We start from the raw sequence: 18,777 nt of genomic DNA, 5'->3' as shown, positions 1-18,777 counted from the left end.
GGACAAGCATCATGAAACAATCTTCAATGTCTCTAAATAGATGCCCATGTCTGAAATTGATGCTTTCTCCAAAAGCGTCTTCCTTAAATGCTTCTGCTATAGGAATCTCAGGATAGTGGAAGAGAGAAGATAACTAAAACATTCTCAATAATAGTAACAATAATGACAACAATTCTGAAAAGGTTACCAAAATAGCTAGCATTAATTGAACATCTCCTGAGTAAAGGCATGTTGCAAATGCTTTAATCACATGTTCTCATCAGTTCTCAAAATATCCCCCATGACACTGCATTGCCCTCACTTTTCAAATGAGCCTGCTAACTGCAGCTCATAGAGGTTAAGAACCTCATTAAAGATCACAAAGCGGAGAATTCCAAGATGGCGGCTAGAGGTAGGAAGCAGAAAGCGACCCTCCTATAGTGAAATCTTGGAGAGACGCTGGAGACACACTTTACAGGCATAATCACCGAGAAAAGGCATAACTTTGACTCCTCCACATCTCCAGCCGGCGCAGAGAATCTCCACTTCACGTTAAACGGAGAACCGAGGAGGCCCCCGGGGCTGCCAGTGGCCGGCGCCCATACGGCTTGGGAAGACGCGGACCAGGTGAGCTTCGCGGTACCGCGGTTCCCCCACAGACAAGCCTGGGCCAGAGCAGCATAGCCCCCTGGACAGACTGACCTCCACCCGGGAAAAAAAGAGAAACTGAGTAACAAGCAATAAGAACAGTTAAGACACGCTGGAAAGAGGGTGGGGCGCCCTGAGCGCTGAAGATTGGGGGAAGGGAATCCTTCCCGGGACTGTAAATAAACGAGCCGGGCAGGCCGGAGAGGCTCTGGCGGGAGCGGGGCGCGCCCAGCAACTGGGAGCGGGGACGCTTGTGAGAGGAGGGAAGACCCACTTCCCACATGAACTGTAAATAAACACGCAGGCCTGACAACGCGGGGCAGTGTCGCCTTTCCCAGTGCTTGGAAAGGGAAAAGCCTGTAGCAGAGGCCCCCCTCCCCCGCACAGGAGAACTCTGAGCAAACAAAGCCTGTGGGACCAGGTGAGTGCTAAGCTCACCCCAGAGATCTGCATAAATAACGCCGCCAGCTACAGGCTGAGAGCAGCAGGCAGGCAAGCCACAGTTGCAGATACCACTCTCAGAACTGCCTCCAGACGCTTTTTTTTCTTTTTCTCCCTACCTTTGATGAGAGAACAACCGAATTACACCTGCAAGCCGAAAAACTTACTGAAACTGTATTGCATTTGAACTGGGGACACTTGGTGGGGCTTTTTTTTTTTTCTTCTGTGTGTGTGTGAGTGTAGTTTTGTTCTACTTTATGCATCCCCTTTGATGAGACAACTACAGAACAACATCTGAGGCACCAACTCCAGGACTGGAGATTGAGACGGACATCCAAATTATTAAGACTGAAATTGCATTGCATATAAACTTGGAAGTTTTTTGGTTTTTTGGTTTTTTTTTTGTTTTTTTTTAATTTTCTATTTTCCATTTTATTTTAATTCATTTTATAAATAGATATTACTTTCATATACTTATTTTTTATTTTTTTTATCTTTGATTTTCAATCCTCTCTCTGTCACTCTATTGTCTGTTCAGCTTACTGTTGATTAGTACACTAACACTCCCTGTTTATACCTTTGAAACTCTCTTGTCTGATACCTTGTTCTACTTTCTCCCTCTTGTCTGTATATTTGTTTTCCCCTTTTCTTTAACTTCTTGCTTTCCATCTCAGCTCACTCTTCCATTCTCAATATTACCATTGTTATTATTACAAGCTAGAAAATACTTAATTACACACAGTACAGGGACAGTAACAACACCAAGGACAATGACAGGAAGACAGAAAAAACAAGGAAACCAGTTTCCCCACAGCAAAAAATTAGTACAGGAACCAGAGGGGAATGAAGAGAACAGAAACTCAGAGCCAGACTCCAACAAAATGAAGATAAACTATGCCAAAGGACCCAATGAAGCCTACAAGAATAATTTAAAAGAAGACATACTACAAGTACTCAATGAGAATTTTATAGAGATGATACTGGATAGGGTCAACCAAAATGTACAGGAGACACTCAAGAAATTCCAAGACAATAAAAATAGAGAATTTGAAAAAGCAAAAGAAGAAATAAAGGAAACCATAGAAGCACTGTATAAACACCAAAGTGAAAGAGAGAACACAATGAATAAATGGATAAATGAACTCAGGACAAAAATAGACAACAATAAAGAAGAAAACAGCCAGGAAATGGAAAACCTCAGAAAAAAGAACGAAACAGAACTGCAAAACAAAACGGAAGGCCAATCCAGCAGAATAGAACAAACAGAAGACAGAATCTCAGAACTTGAAGATGAAATGGTAATTAAAGGAAAAACTGAAGAACTACTAATTAAACAACTCAAGACCTGTGAAAAGAAAATGCAAGAACTCACTGACTCCATCAAAAGACCAAACTTGAGAATCATGGGCATCGAAGAAGGAGAAGAGGTGCAAGCGAAGGGAATGCGTAATATATTCAACAAAATAATAACGGAAAATTTCCCAAATCTAGAGAAAGATATTCCCATACAAATGCAAGAGGCCTCCAGGACACCAAACAGACCAGATCAAAATAGAACTACTCCACGACATATCATCATTAAAACAACAAGTTCAGAAACTAAGGAAAGAATATTGAAGGCTGCAAGAGAGAAAAAACAAGTAACATACAAAGGTAAACCCATCAAAATCACAGCAGACTTCTCAACAGAAACATTAAAAGCAAGAAGAGCGTGGGGTGAGATCTTCCGGGCACTGAATGAAAATAACTTCAACCCCAGGATACTCTACCCAGCAAAGCTATCATTCAAAATAGATGGAGCAATAAAAGTCTTCCATGATAAGCAGAAACTAAAACAATATGTGACCACAAAGCCACCATTACAAAAGATTCTGCAAGGGATCCTGCACACAGAAAGTGACACCCAACTTAACCATGAAAAGGCAGGCAGCACCAAACCACAGGATAAGAAAAAGCAAGACAGTAGAGAGTAACATCAAGTTAGGTACACACAATCAAACCTTCAAATAACTAAGATAACTAAATGGCAGGAATCACCACATACCTATCAGTACTAACACTTAATGTTAATGGACTTAATTCACCCATCAAAAGACACCGTTTGACAAAATGGATTAAAAAAGAAGATCCAACAATTTGTTGCTTACAGGAGACTCATCTCACCGACAGAAATAAGCATATGCTTAGGATGAAAGGCTGGAAGAAGATTTACCAAGCCAATGGCCCCCGAAAACAAGCAGGAGTAGCAATACTTATCTCTGACAAAGTAGACTTCAAACCTACATTGATCAAACGAGATAAAGAAGGACATTCCATACTAATAAAAGGGGAAATAGACCAAAAGGAAATAATAATCATCAATCTGTACGCACCCAACGTCAACGCACCCAATTTCATCAAACATACCCTGAAAGACCTAAAAGCATATATAAACGCCAACACAGTGGTTGTGGGAGACTTTAACACTCCATTATCATCAATAGATAGGTCATCCAAACAAAAACTCAATAAAGAAATCCAAGATCTAAAATATGCAATAGATCAAGTGGACCTAGTAGATGTCTACAGAACATTTCATCCAACCTCTACACAATATACATTCTTCTCAGCAGCCCATGGAACCTTCTCCAAAATAGATCATATCCTAGGGCACAAAGCAAGCCTCAGCAAATATAAGAAAATAGAAATAATACCATGCATACTATCTGACCACAATGCAGTAAAAGTAGAACTCAACAACAAAAGTAAAGACAAAAAACATGCAAACAGCTGGAAACTAAATAACTCATTACTTAATGAAGAATGGATCATCGATGCAATAAAAGAGGAAATTAAAAAGTTCCTAGAAGTCAATGAAAATGAAAACACAACCTACCGGAACCTATGGGACACAGCTAAGGCAGTCTTGAGAGGAAAGTTTATAGCCATGAGTGCATATATTAAAAAGATTGAAAGATCCCAAATCAATGACCTAATGATACATCTCAAACTCCTAGAAAAATAAGAACAAGCAAATCCCAAAACAAATAGAAGGAGAGAAATAATAAAAATAAGAGCTGAAATCAACAAAATAGAAACCAAAAAAACCATACAAAGAATTAATGAAACAAAAAGTTGGTTCTTTGAAAAAATAAACAAGATCGATAGACCCCTGGCAAACCTGACTAAAATGAGGAGAGAAAAAACCCAAATTAGTAGAATCAGGAATGCAAAAGGGGAGATAACAACAAACACCATGGAAGTCCAGGAAATCATCAGAGACTACTTTGAGAACCTATATTCAAATAAATTTGAAAATCTAAAAGAAATGGACAGATTTCTAGATACATATGATCATCCAAAACTGAACCAAGAGGAAATTAATCACCTGAATAGACCTATAACACAAAATGAAATTGAAGCAGCAATCAAGAGTCTCCCCAAAAAGAAAAGTCCAGGACCTGATGGATTCTCTGCTGAATTCTATCAGACCTTTAAAGAAGAACTGATACCAACCCTCCTTAAACTGTTCCATGAAATAGAAAGGGAAGGAAAACTGCCAAACACATTTTATGAAGCCACTATTACACTTATCCCAAAACCAGGCAAAGACACCTCCAAAAAGGAGAACTATAGGCCAATCTCCTTAATGAACATTGATGCAAAAATCCTCAACAAAATAATGGCAAATCGAATTCAGCAACACATCAAAAAGATTATTCACCACGACCAGGTAGGCTTCATCCCAGGGATGCAGGGGTGGTTCAACATACGAAAATCAATAAACGTAATAAACCACATTAACAGAAGCAAAGACAAAAACCACTTGATCATCTCAATAGATGCAGAAAAAGCCTTTGATAAGATCCAACATCATTTCATGATAAAAGCTCTAAGAAAACTAGGAATAGAAGGAAAGTTCCTCAACATTATAAAAGCTATATATGACAAACCTACAGCCAGCATTATACTTAACGGAGAAAAATTAAAACCATTCCCTCTAAAATCAGGAACCAGACAAGGATGCCCACTATCTCCACTCCTATTCAACATAGTACTGGAATTCCTAGCCAGAGCAATTAGGCAAGAAGAAGGACTAAAAGGAATACAAATAGGTAAAGAAACTGTCAAAATATCCCTATTTGCAGACGACATGATCCTATACCTTAAAGACCCAAAAAACTCTACTCAGAAGCTTCTAGACATCATCAATAGCTATAGCAAGGTAGCAGGATATAAAATCAACATAGAAAAATCATTAGCATTTCTATACACTAACAATGAGCAAACGGAAAAAGAATGTATGAAAACAATTCCATTTACAATAGCCTCAAAAAAAATCAAATACCTAGGTGTAAACCTAACAAAAGATGTGAAAGACCTCTACAAGGAAAACTATACACTTCTGAAGAAAGAGATTGAGGAAGACTATAGAAAGTGGAGAGATCTCCCATGCTCATGGATTGGTAGAATCAACATAGTAAAAATGTCTATACTCCCAAAAGTAATCTACATGTTTAATGCAATTCCCATCAAAATTCCAATGACATTCATCAAAGAGATTGAAAAATCTACTGTTAAATTTATATGGAAACACAAGAGGCCACGAATAGCCAAGGCAATACTCAGTCAAAAGAACAATGCAGGAGGTATCACAATACCTGACTTCAAACTATATTACAAAGCAATAATAATAAAAACAGCATGGTACTGGCACAAAAACAGACATGAAGACCAGTGGAACAGAATAGAGGATCCAGATATGAAGCCACACAACTATAAGCAACTTATCTTTGACAAAGGAGCTAAAAATATACGATGGAGAAATAGCAGCCTCTTCAACAAAAACTGCTGGGAAAACTGGTTAGCAGTCTGCAAAAAACTGAAACTAGATCCATGTATATCACCCTATACCAAGATTAACTCAAAATGGATCAAGGATCTTAATATCAGACCCCAAACTCTTAAGTTGATACAAGAAAGAGTAGGAAATACTCTGGAGTTAGTAGGTATAGGTAAGAACTTTCTCAATGAAACCCCAGCAGCACAGCAACTAAGAGATAGCATAGATAAATGGGACCTCATAAAACTAAAAAGCTTCTGTTCATCAAAAGAAATGGTCTCTAAACTGAAGAGAACACCCACAGAGTGGGAGAAAATATTTGCCAATTATACATCAGACAAAGGACTGATAACCAGAATATACAGGGAACTTAAAAAACTAAATTCTCCCAAAACTAATGAACCAATAAAGAAATGGGCATGTGAACTAAACAGAACTTTCTCAAAAGAAGAAATTCAAATGGCCAGAAAACACATGAAGAAATGCTCACCATCTCTAGCAATAAAGGAAATGCAAATTAAAACCACACTAAGATTCCACCTCACCCCTGTTAGAATAGCCATCATCAGCAACACCACCAACAACAGGTGTTGGCGAGGATGCGGGGAAAAAGGAACCCTCTTACACTGTTGGTGGGAATGTAGACTAGTACAACCACTCTGGAAAAAAATTTGGAGGCTACTTAAAAAGCTGGACATCGATCTACCATTTGATCCAGCAATACCACTCTTGGGGATATACCCAAAAGACTGTTACTCCAGAGGGACCTGCACATCCATGTTTATTGCGGCACTATTCACAATAGCCAAGTTATGGAAACAGCCAAGATGCCCCAGCACTGACGAATGGATTAAGAAAATGTGGTATCTATACACAATGGAATTTTATGCAGCCATGAAGAAGAACGAAATGTTATCATTCGCTGGTAAATGGATGGAATTGGAGAACATCATTCTGAGTGAGGTTAGCCTGGCTCAAAAGACCAAAAATCGTATGTTCTCCCTCATATGTGGACATTAGATCAAGGGTAAACACAACAAGGGGATTGGACTATGAGCACATGATAAAAGCGAGAGCACACAAAGGAGGTGTGAGGATAGGTAAGACACCTAAAAAACTAGCTAGCATTTGTTGCCCTTAATGCAGAGAAACTAAAGCAGATACCTTAAAGCAACTGAGGCCAATAGGAAAAGGGGACCAGGAACTAGAGAAAAGGTTAGATTAAAAAGAATTAACTTAGAAGGTAACACCCATGCACAGGAAATCAATGTGAGTCAATGCCCTGTATAGCTATCCTTATCTCAACCAGCAAAACCCCTTGTTCCTTCCTATTATTGCTTATACTCTCTCTACAACAAAATTAGAGATAAGGGCAAAATAGTTTCTGCTGGGTATTGAGAGGGGAGAGGGAGGAGGTGGAGTGGGTGGTAAGGGAGGGGGTGGGGGCAGGGGGGAGAAATAAACCAAGCCTTGTATGCACATATGAATAATAAAAGTAAAATGAAAAAAAAAAAATATCACAAAGCTCGAATGGCAGAGTCAGCCACTACCATGAATAATATGTAATGAGAATCAAATATAGAACTAATTTTTAGAACTAAAAGATATAAAACAAGTATTAATAGCCCCATAAAATGATGTGAAATTCCAGAAAGCTACGTATGTTGCTGATACGAGTGTGCAATATACACAGAAAAGCAATGTACTTACTCTCTGTCAATCACAAGGCAGGTTACAGCTTCTGCAGCAATTACATTGGCTGTTCTCACATCTTCCCTGTGTAAAAAAACAGAGATGTTAGGATAAAACAGTCCTTAATCGCAAAGAAAAGTGTCTACTGTGATTAACTCAAGAGACAAATTATATAAATTCTTCTGATTTATTCATTCCAGGTTTAAATTTTGTTCCTGTTACAAATTTCTTTGTCTTGAGAAACCACATTTCTCTTGTCATTAATCATGCAAATCCTATAGTTATAACCTACTTGTTATAATTTTCATATTTAAAGTTTCACTTACACAAGTGGAACTAAACTTTACATCATTATTCCCTTTGCTCTTTAGGGAATTCATCACTTAATCGGACGATGAGAAAGACAGAAATGGACATGAACAGATGAAAGTGTTTAAAGGATCTAAAGATACATCTCTGGAAACTGAGTCTATGAGTTTGTCATTATGTTCTTGAGAACAATCTATCTGTTTTGTTTCCCTACTTTAGAAAAACTTTATGCATCTAACTTTTTGACAGTTTATGGCACAGTTATTCATTTGTACTAAGCTTATGATTCTTCAAGAGTAGTTGACAAATATTAGTTACATGGAAATATGAAAATCTGTCCCTATAAAAGCATTTAGTTTGTCACTGCAGTAGTCTATACTAATCTCTTAGACTTTTAAGATCTTCCACGATGTATCTTATTTTCTCCAGTAGTCAAAGGGGAATCTGGCAATTAACATTAGGAACTTATTTTCAGTTATTATCACTATCACAGCATTAAATTATACCTGAAAATGCCCTCTTTTTCCTACAATAATGAAATTTCTAAGCTAATATGATTAATCATAAATATGTTTGAAATATGTTACAAAGATAAGTACATAAGAAAACATATGTATTAATATATTCCAAATATCACAAAACATCACGTCTCTAACACCAGGATTTTAAAGTCTTAAAAATAAAGATGTTCACAGTGAATTTTTATATTTCCAAAACACACTAAATTCTGATGTATACTTCTGAACTCTTTAATTTTTACCATCAATCTGTCTTTCACTGCTGCTATACATCCTGTTAGGGTCACAATTGCTTTATGGAAACTATTAGTATTTTGTAGTTGGTAAAGTAAGCTCTCTCTCATTGATATCAGAAATACTCTGTTGATATTCTTAAGCACTCACCATTTCATATAGATTTTCAATTCATTTTTCTACTTCTAATTATACCCATATTAGAATTCTGGTAAGGCTGTATTACATTTATACATTGATTTCAGAAGAAGCCATTTCTGATTATGTTAATTTTTCTATACAAGAACATGACATGACTCCACTCATTCAGATCTGATTTTATGTCTTTAATTAAGATTCTGCAATTTTTTCAGTTGGGGCCTGACATTTAACAAAAAATATTTCTAGGTGTTTCATACCAGGTTTCTATTACGAGTGACATCCCTTTTCCATTTGTCTCTCACTGGTTGTGCTATTAAAGAATAAAACTCTCAATTATTGTATATTTTAATCTACTTCCAATACTAAGTTCTCCCCTGACTCTAAAATTTTTTATTATAGTCTCACCAACTCTCAGTGTGATCCTCCTACTGCCTCCTTTACATTCTCTGCCTTCCACACAAACTGGCGTCCTTTCAAGGACAAACACTTCCTCTCTTTCCTGCCATGAGTTCTGTAAACATTCTATCCTTAGGCCTAGGAGTCCTCTCCCACTGTCTACCTCCTAAACTCCTGATTAACCCTTAGATTCCAGCCCAAGTACCCCTTCCTCAAGGATGCCATTCTGAATTGGCTAGATCCCTGTTTATCTGTTCTCATTACCTTACATATCTCTGTATGTAAGCACCACTGGTAATTTATGTATTTATGTGGTCATTTTGTTAGTGACATTCTCTCCCTTCCAATAAGCCATATAAGGGCAGGGGTTGTGACTAGTGTTGCTCCTCACTTTATCACAAATGCCTGACACTTAAGAGGTGCTTAATAAGTGTGTGCTGCAGGCATCATACTCCTGAGTCCGGGGGCAGTACAGTAGAGCTCAGGAGCTAGAGTCACACTAGCTTGGTATTAAACCCAGTCCTACCACTCACCAACTATGTAAGTTTCAGTTATCTTATCTGTAAAATGTGAATGAAAACAGTGTCCAATGCTGAGTGGAATTAAATGAGACAATCAAAGATAAGTTTATCAGAGTGCCAGACACACAGAAATATGTTTTACTGTTTACTAATTTCAATTCTTCTCATCTCCAATACCACCCATCATATTTGACTTCGTAGAGACCCTGTCTGATTTTTAATAAAAACACTGTATCCAGGAACAAAGTAGGGGTTTTCTTTCTGCTCCACAGAAGTAGACAATATATTTTCAACTCCAGTATCATTTTCTAAGGTGAATTTTTGGTAGAGTAAGCACAATAGACAGAAAACATCAGAATGTCCATGGGACATTCATAAATTTTGTGAATAAAAAATTCTTAGGATCTTGTTTATGACAGCATAAGTTACTACAAATTGTTGCTAGTCTTAAAGCAACGAAATCATACAAAAATATTTTCATGGCTTTATAGAAAACATATGAAATCCAGCTTTCTGAAAATAGATATCTGTTCTGACAATTTAGAAAATGGCTTATTTTGGCTGGATGTAGTGGTTCCTACTTGTAATCCCTGAACGCAAAAGGCTGAGGCAGGAGGACCATGAGTTCAAGGACAGCCTGGGCTACTTAGTGAGACTGTCTCAAAATAAAGTTAATAAATAAATAGCCTATATAGAATCTTTTCATTAATTATTTAGAAAGTTAAAAATCATAGATATAAAACAGTGCTTCATTTTGAATACATTTGTTAAAAATATAAATTATTACAAGTATATTCATCACAAACACCCAATATTTTAAGATATTATCATGTTATCTGGTTTAAACTTGAAATACTTTTTAAAACTGAGTACAATTTCAACAAAAACACATTGATATTTTTAAATGTAGAAGAGGAAAATATCAAAGATTTTAAGAATGCCATAGTCAATAAAAATGGAAATACTTTATTTTACAAAGGAAAAAATCAGACTTAGTAGTAGTAAAGTAACATACATTAAAAATAAAATAACATTGGGGGAAAAACAGATTAAACAATTAAGCAGTTTATATTTGGTACTTCTTGAACACTATCAGCACATGTCAGGAACTGTATCAACAGTTCATTCAAATCTCATTTACTGTGTATAACAAAGTGCAGCTATTTTATCTCACATTTATATGTGGGGCTAAAAGTTATGTAACACACTGAAAGTCAGACACTGCTAGCGAGTTGCAGCCTTGGAATTTGAACACAGATCTGACTGTCCTCAAAGTCATGTTCTTTCCAAAACGCTACATGCTTACATATTCTCCTACCATAGTTTAAGGTATTGACAATGAAAATTTTTTAAAATTCAAGGAGTAAGTAGCCATAATATCTGTCATGAAAAGTATATTTAATTAGTCATAAAACCATCACTAATATATTTATGGGTGACTAATTTCAAATTAATCCGATGATCCATTTTGATTCTCAAATTATTAGAATTCCTATGCATGGCTATGTCTTAGTCTGCCAGATCTTATAATAATGTTACATAACAATAGGAAATTATTTAATGACAAGTTCACTCAATGCTACACCACGTTGCCCTTATCATGTCATTATTGCTCTACTATTAAGGTGCTTAATATCTGTATGTCTCTCTATGCTAGTGTTCAGAAATATTATCCCTGTGCAGTCTGAGGTCCTCTTTCTATGAGAATCAAAATGTTATCTGACCTAGTATTGACATACATAAGTCTGTCAGCTTAGAAAAGATATTAGAAACTTCTAATGAAAAAATATTACTGATAAGACTTCCAACCCTGTGATTATTGCGCAAGCTTATTTCCTTTGTATATCTAAGGACCATGGTAAAAACAAATACCAACTGGATGTAGATATGAAATAATATATATTCATATAGTACAGGGGTTCTAAAAATTCCATGCTGTTATTAAACATTTCTTATCATATATAGCTATCATGATATTGGATTCACATAGAACACCTACCAAATTAGCCAGGGTTTCAAGTGATACTGGTTTACATATGGAGAAAGAAAAGATAGAGGAGTTAGTCTTCCTTTAAAAAGTTGAGCTTCTAAGAATTTTTACTGTTTGGTTGGAATATTTAACAGCTTCTAATAGAAGAGTATATAAGATTTTTTTTAAAAAATTGACCAGGAGAGAAGTTTATATCTAGAATCATGAAATAATGCCCACCTTATTTAAACACTTTCACCAAGCACATACTGCCTGTGAATGCACAGCACACTAGGCTTGCTTCTTTAAAATAAATAAATGTATGTGTATCTAACATGCACCTTGTCTTTAAAAATAGTCTGTTCACCCTTTCTGTGCCTGTGTATTAGCTGATTTCAGTGTAACAAAAATTTATTGCTGCAAAAGTAACTACTCTTCAGCAGACTATCAAATATTTTCACAAATATGCTATTGATTAATGAGTAATTACAGGCAAAGCTATGCAGTTTAGTACTGGTTTCTTTATAAGCATTTTTGGAGAAGTTAGAAAATCTTTTCAATGTAATTATAGAGCATGAAACATCCCCAAATATTTGCAAGTATAGTTTTCTGTGCACTGACTCTGATATTCTTTGAACTTCATCACTGGAATCTTCATCATCGCTGTATCCCAAAGTAGAGTCACTGTCAGAATCTGAATAATCCATAGCAAGGGTTTACATTGACTCTTCTTATTCTGGAGCAAATCTCTTATGTCTTGTTGCTACTAGAGAGCTCTATGGTACATGGATATCCCAGGGGAACAAGTGCAGAATGTATGAGGCCAAAGCAGAACACAGTTTATGAAAAGTAGCGGTCAGAGTAGGGGCTCTCCCTTTGCAGCTCTGGAGCAATGTGACTGTTGTCAGCAGAGTTCTCACACTCCCTCTGTGCCAGCATTCATGGAAACTGACACTCCTCAAATGGCTTATGAGCTTACAGCAATCCATGGATCTGAGCCCTTCATTCTCTGTCATGTGCAAGAGTTTAATGCCCCAGTTAAGCTTGGTTCCCACAGCACAAAGCAAACCATTTTCATATAAAAATCAAAAGGCAATCTTACCACAAGTATGAAAATCAGAATTTATAGTATAAAAAAGCAGCATAAAAAAGAAATTATAGTGTTGGATTAATTATGAGCAAGAATTGTAGAGTTTGTGGCAAATCTGACTGCATTATTTGGAAACTGAATCCTGAAGCAGATGAGAAAAAGACATATCAAGTAATTCACTGATTCTACTTCCCATTTAGTCACAAAGTTATCCTAATATGATTCATACCTCTAATGCACAATTAAACACATACACTGAGAAAAAAATCAATTAGTATATGGAATATTTACATACATTTTAACCACGTGGGGCACAGAGTAACCAATAAAAGTTAGCTGCAGTTATCATCACATAGGATCCTCTAGTAGTAGAGAACTACGTGACTATTTGAATATACTTTCTCTCCTAAAACACCCTTCCCCAAGTTTTTGTGATAAATTAATCTGTCAATTCTTTTGTGATATCACCTTCTTAAATTATTTTTCTAAGTCTTTTTCCCCTACTCCATAGACATACAGGTTTTCCCCAAAATTCTATTCATGACTGTCTGTTTTCTAGCTCTGATTTCTCTCAATGGGGAAAATTCACTTACTCCCATGGAATCCAAAATTACTAGTTTTATATCAGTGTCTTCCAAGTCTTTATTTCTAACTTTTACTCCTTGTTTACTAGATACACGTATCTGGAAGTCCCACTGCCATCTCCAAGTCAAGACTACCTCATTTTCTCCTAACCTCAGAACCACTATTTTCCTTATGTTCCTTATTTAGAAAATGACATCAGCATTGCTTCATTCATCTAGACCCAAAAGGTTAGATTGAGTTTTTACTCTGCTCTCTCTGTCATTGCATCTATGTAGTCATATCGGTTCCATCTTTGTCTGTCTCATATTTTCACCCATCCTTTGCATTCCCACAGACAGAGTGGGCCACCATTTTCTCTTTACTGATCAGGCCTCCTCCAAGACTCTGCCTACGCTCTCTACTTCTTCTAGTACACATCTCACTTTACCATACATTTTCCAATGTAAATCTAATTATGTCAACTCTTTGTTTAAGAACTTGCCAAGAAATATTGAAAATATAAAATTAAGCACTTTTATTTAGAGCTTGATGTCTTCTGACCTACCACTTTACCACTACATTCACTAACCTCTGCTGAGTCTTGACAGTACTTCCACTAATTGTGTCATGATGGCATACATGTAGTTGATTCCTACAAGAACCCTCTATTTTAATCCAAATGTTTATACATGAAAAACTCCTTTGATTAATAGCAATTTTAAAGGATAAGAAAAAGTTTCCTAGGCTAAGCGAGATGGCCCAAGCCTGTAATCTTAGCTACTTTGGAAGTCTAGATTAGGAGGATCACAGTCGTAGGCCAACACAGGCAAAAAGTTCACTAGACCCCCATCTCAACAAATAGTTGGGTGCCTTGACATACAGCTGCCATCCTAGCTATGTAAGGAAGCACAAATAGGATGATCATCGTCCAAGCCAGCCCAGGCAAAAAAGCAAGACCCAATCTCAAAAGTAACCAATGAAAAAAGAGCTCATGGAGTGACCCAAGTGTAGAAAGCCTGCTTAGAAAGTATAAGGCCTTGAATTCAATACCCAGTACTTCCAACAAAGAATTAAAAAAAGAAAAATTCCTCACATATAAAAATGTCTACATAATACATTACAGAAAATTGAGAAAAAAATCATAAAATCATCTACAAAGGTTATGTATCTGACAAGGGATTAATATCTAGAATTTGGAAGAAACTCAAGAAGGTCAATAGACAAACCTCTTAAATGACTCAATTTTTTAAATGGCAAAAGACTCAAATGAACATTCTCTAAAGAAGACATAAAAATGGAGAATAGGTCTATGAAAAATGTTCAATGCTAGTAACCAGCAGGGAAATGCAAATCAAAACCACAGTAGATACAACATCACTCCAGTTAGAATAGCTATTATCAAAAAAACCAAAGGTAAAAACAGGCAAGGACTTGGATAAAGGGGAATTCTTATACACTGTTGATGGGAATGTATATTAGAATAACCATTATGGAAAATAGCATGGAGATTCCTATCAAGGTTAGAAGTAGAAATAACCACATGACCCTATAATTCCACTACTAGATATATATCCAAAGAAAATGATATCATTATATAAAAATACATTTGTACTCCTGTGTTCATTACCATATTATTGGAATAGTTAAGATATAGAAACAACCATACTATCTATCAATTTATGAATAGATCAAAGACAATGTGGTCCATAAATACACAACACTATTCTGTTATAAAAAGATGAACTCCTGTCCTTTGCATCAACATGGATGAGATTGAAGAACAATATGTTAAGTTAAATAAGCTAGACACAGAAAGTCAAATATTTCACAATGTCCCTCATATGTGAAATCTAAAAAAGGTGAATTCATAGAAGTTAAGAGTAGTTACCAGAGACTAGGGAGGAATGGATGGGGTGAAGGTGATGGAGTAAGGTTGATCAACAGGTACAATGTTACATTTAGATAGGAAGAATAATTGTGGTACTCTCTTTTGCACAGTGGGATGACTAATAGGCTGATAATAATGCACTGTATATTTCAAGTAGCTAAAAGAGATGATTTTGAACATTCTTACAATAAAAAATGATAAGCATTTAAGGAAAGAAATATGATAATTACTCTGATTTGATCATTCCACAATGTATATATATATGGAAACATCTCATTACATCCCACATATATGTATGATAATTTTATGTCCACAGAATTAACCAATCTAATATAAGTTTTTTCAAAAACAAAATGATTCTCTAAGGAGAAAAAATTGTGTTAGTCGTAAAATAAATCCAAAGCTTTATCTTTCTGTTTTCATGGGCGGATATTTCTATTCATTGTAATAATCTGCTTTCTGACAGAAAGCATATCCTCTTGGATCTACATCCACAGGAGGGCACACTAAAAAGAGAGTGACAAATTTGGAAGAACTCAATTTTTATGTTCACTTTTTGCACATTACTTCTGCAGAGTTGATAGCATAATGAATTTTTTATCTGACACATAAACTTCACATTCTACAGAATGCTCTAATGGCAATGAATATAGGTATTTACTAGATTGAACCAAATGAGAGTGCTTTTTTGCAGGTGAAAGATGGTTGAATACTGGCAATTTCATATGGTTCAACCTAATACATGAAATTAGTGAAAGTGAAAAGGGAAGAAAAAGCAACTGCAGGGGGATATAGATTGCTATTTATTTTCTGTTGTGTTCCCTTTGTGACATTAGCCGAACTGAGATTCAAAGTAACCCCTATTTCTTCCATATTCCATAGTTGAATGAATTCATTACCCCGAATGCTAAGACATGACTGATGGCTTTTGCTCCTTCTCTATAGTCATTACAGATAATTCCCTTTGCATTCTATTTCAGATGGTATAAAATTACCACTGAAGAAATTCTGAGACTGCTTTTCTTTTTTGTGAGGGTATAAATGGTATTTACTCTGTACTTAGCATTCTTTGGCAAAGGCTTACAAACTTAAAGAATGATGCCCAGAGAGGATTTATGGAGGAAGGGAGAGCTTGGTCCTTGTTATTGTTTTGCTAGTGCTTTAGGAGTATAGAATTATATTATATTATTATTGGTTTCTTAGGGGCCCATTTGGTCCATTTATTAATGATGTAGAAATATTTTAATTTAAAGGAAAAGAAGAGAAGCTGTACTTAAGTGTTTCAGTGTGTCTTGGTTATAACATAATACATGATTAAATGCACTGTATATTTATCCAAATATTCATTTTTCTTATTCCTATATTTCCCCTTCTCTGAATTAGACTTCAAATCCTAATGTGGCCTAAGATAAATCTGGTGGCTGATTTTACTTTTCCAATAGTGATACATAAAATTGTGTAATATGGTAGGCAAAATAAAAGTTTAAATTTCAAAGATAAAAATAGACAAATTATTAAGTGGGTATGTCATGGGTCAAGAGTATTTAAGAGAATAAGATAATGCATTGGTCTTTTCCGTTTGTTTCTCTTCATTCACAGAGCTGAAGAGTAATGCTTCAATTTTTCCTGTTCTAGAAGCAGAGGAAAAGGAAGTATATTGAAATCATGGCTGGACTGATGGACTAGTTAACCTAAACTAATGCATCTTTGAGATGAATGTTAAATTACATAGTCAAATTTCAAAAAAAAATTGACCTAAAGTACCTTCAAGCTGGGTCTGTGCTCTGTTTTATATGTAAGTCTAGGCAACATATCAAGACAGTGTCTCCTGCCAAGCTGACGTGTGACCCTAAGAAAATGTCCTATTCTTCATTTCAGTTTTCCACATACAGAATGGTGGTAGAAATCACTGCACTACTCTCTTGTGTAATTAATGTTTTGCAGATGTAGACATTTTTAATAGTTCTAATTATCATAGTTTTAGATGTTCCTGAAATGATGCATCCTGAATCTAAGAGGACTTCTTTTGATAGAGAAGATATTATAAGCCTACAATTATGATGCACTGTCTGAATACTAAATAGCATATAATAGCAACTACACAATATATAGATTTTCACAATAACATTTTACAATGTATTAGAATGTATTTTCATTTAGAAATCTTGAAATAATAGATTAACACAATCAGAGGTCAAGAAAAAATTAATAAATGTTCATAAAACCAAGTTTTGATAATTAAATATAAAAACTTAAGTTTTTAATTTGGCTTTTTTTTCCAGGGGAGATAAATATCTAAAAATTTAAATTAAAGTTAAACTGAAAAAGATAATTTTTAATATCTTCTCCTCAAATGTTTGCTCTTTTTCCTTAGTTGAATAAAAAGCTAACTCTGAACAAAAAATTGCTCAGCAATCTTAAAATTTAGTATACTTAATATGGTATAATTTCACCCAAATTAAGCTTAACTTTGACTCAAAGATGAAGAAACAACTTAAGTGGAAAAGAATGGAAAGGTATATCACACTTGAATAAAAGTTGCAAATGCCCATCCATGGCCAACAATCGGAACTCCCATAGTTGGCATTAGCATCTAGCTAAAAAAGCAATGAAGACATTTGATCTATCAAATGCATCAATCAATAGTTATCAACAATTCTGATATGTTAACTTGCTCTAGCACCTGTCATAGAGATATATACATATAATTACTAAAATGGCATTATAGTATTTAATATTAATATATTATACATATGTATATGTACTGAAATCATCCTATAATATTTGCAGTTTAAATACTTTAAGGCAAATTTATTCAATATCAAGAGTTTCTAAGAGTTGATAAAAATATGATGAAAAAACTCACTTAAAATCAGCCAAAGATATGAACAGATAGAATCATATATATGATTTCCAGGATATCTTAAGTGAAATGGCCATAGTGCATATATCTGATATTATTTGTGTAATACCCATACAAACACACATTAATTAGAGTATATTAAAAAGTGTGAATATTTTCTGGATGCATTAAAAAAGTAATTGCACCTAGGGAGGAAAATGTGTAATTAAAGGAACAAAGAGGGAGGGAGAATTATTTTTGTAGTTTTTGAATTTTATGTTTTGCATTTGAATTATGTATCATGAATAAGTATTTTCTTAAAAAATGAATATATGAAATAATAGCAATTGACTCTTAACAAGTAGAAAGACTGGTGAGGTCTTTTATGGTCCCCAAAGGCCTTTGGTATTGATTGCATGGTCATCAGTGTCTATTCATCCTTGGCCACTCCCCAACCTTTGTATCAAAATCATTACCATCTCTCAGGGATGGAGCTAGTTTATGCTGGTGTACACTGATTACATTAAAGAGATACCAGCTTAGTAGGTAGACAAGTAAAGAGGTTGACACAATATCCTCTGGTGTCCCATTCCATTGGCAGCAAGCATAGGAACTAGATGACAAACTAAGGAAGGTATTTTTTCAGCAAGGACATCTGCTTCTTAACATCCTTAGCAACTGTGAGGGTGGCATTTGGATTTTCAAAGAGGTTAGCTGACAATA

The 18,777-nt window shown here is 35.4% G+C and overlaps 1 protein-coding gene across 6 annotated transcripts in view; it reads right to left on the bottom strand.

Annotated features, from left to right (window-relative positions):
- Prkg1 (protein kinase cGMP-dependent 1) overlaps positions 1 to 18,777 on the bottom strand; it is a 1,207,619-nt gene that overhangs the window by 138,482 nt on the left and 1,050,360 nt on the right. For all 6 annotated transcript variants that reach the window (XM_074078871.1, XM_074078874.1, XM_074078868.1 and 3 more), the window contains exon 8: positions 7,601 to 7,666. In XM_074078871.1, coding sequence (XP_073934972.1) covers positions 7,601 to 7,666 — 66 coding nt within the window. The remainder of the gene's footprint in view (positions 1 to 7,600; positions 7,667 to 18,777) is intronic.

The sequence above is a fragment of the Castor canadensis genome, chromosome 7 (assembly GCF_047511655.1).
Source record: "Castor canadensis chromosome 7, mCasCan1.hap1v2, whole genome shotgun sequence".
In the NCBI taxonomy this organism is placed as follows: Eukaryota; Metazoa; Chordata; class Mammalia; order Rodentia; family Castoridae; genus Castor; species Castor canadensis.
Note: the sequence above shows the minus strand (reverse complement) of the source record. Positions and strands in the feature narration are given on the sequence as shown.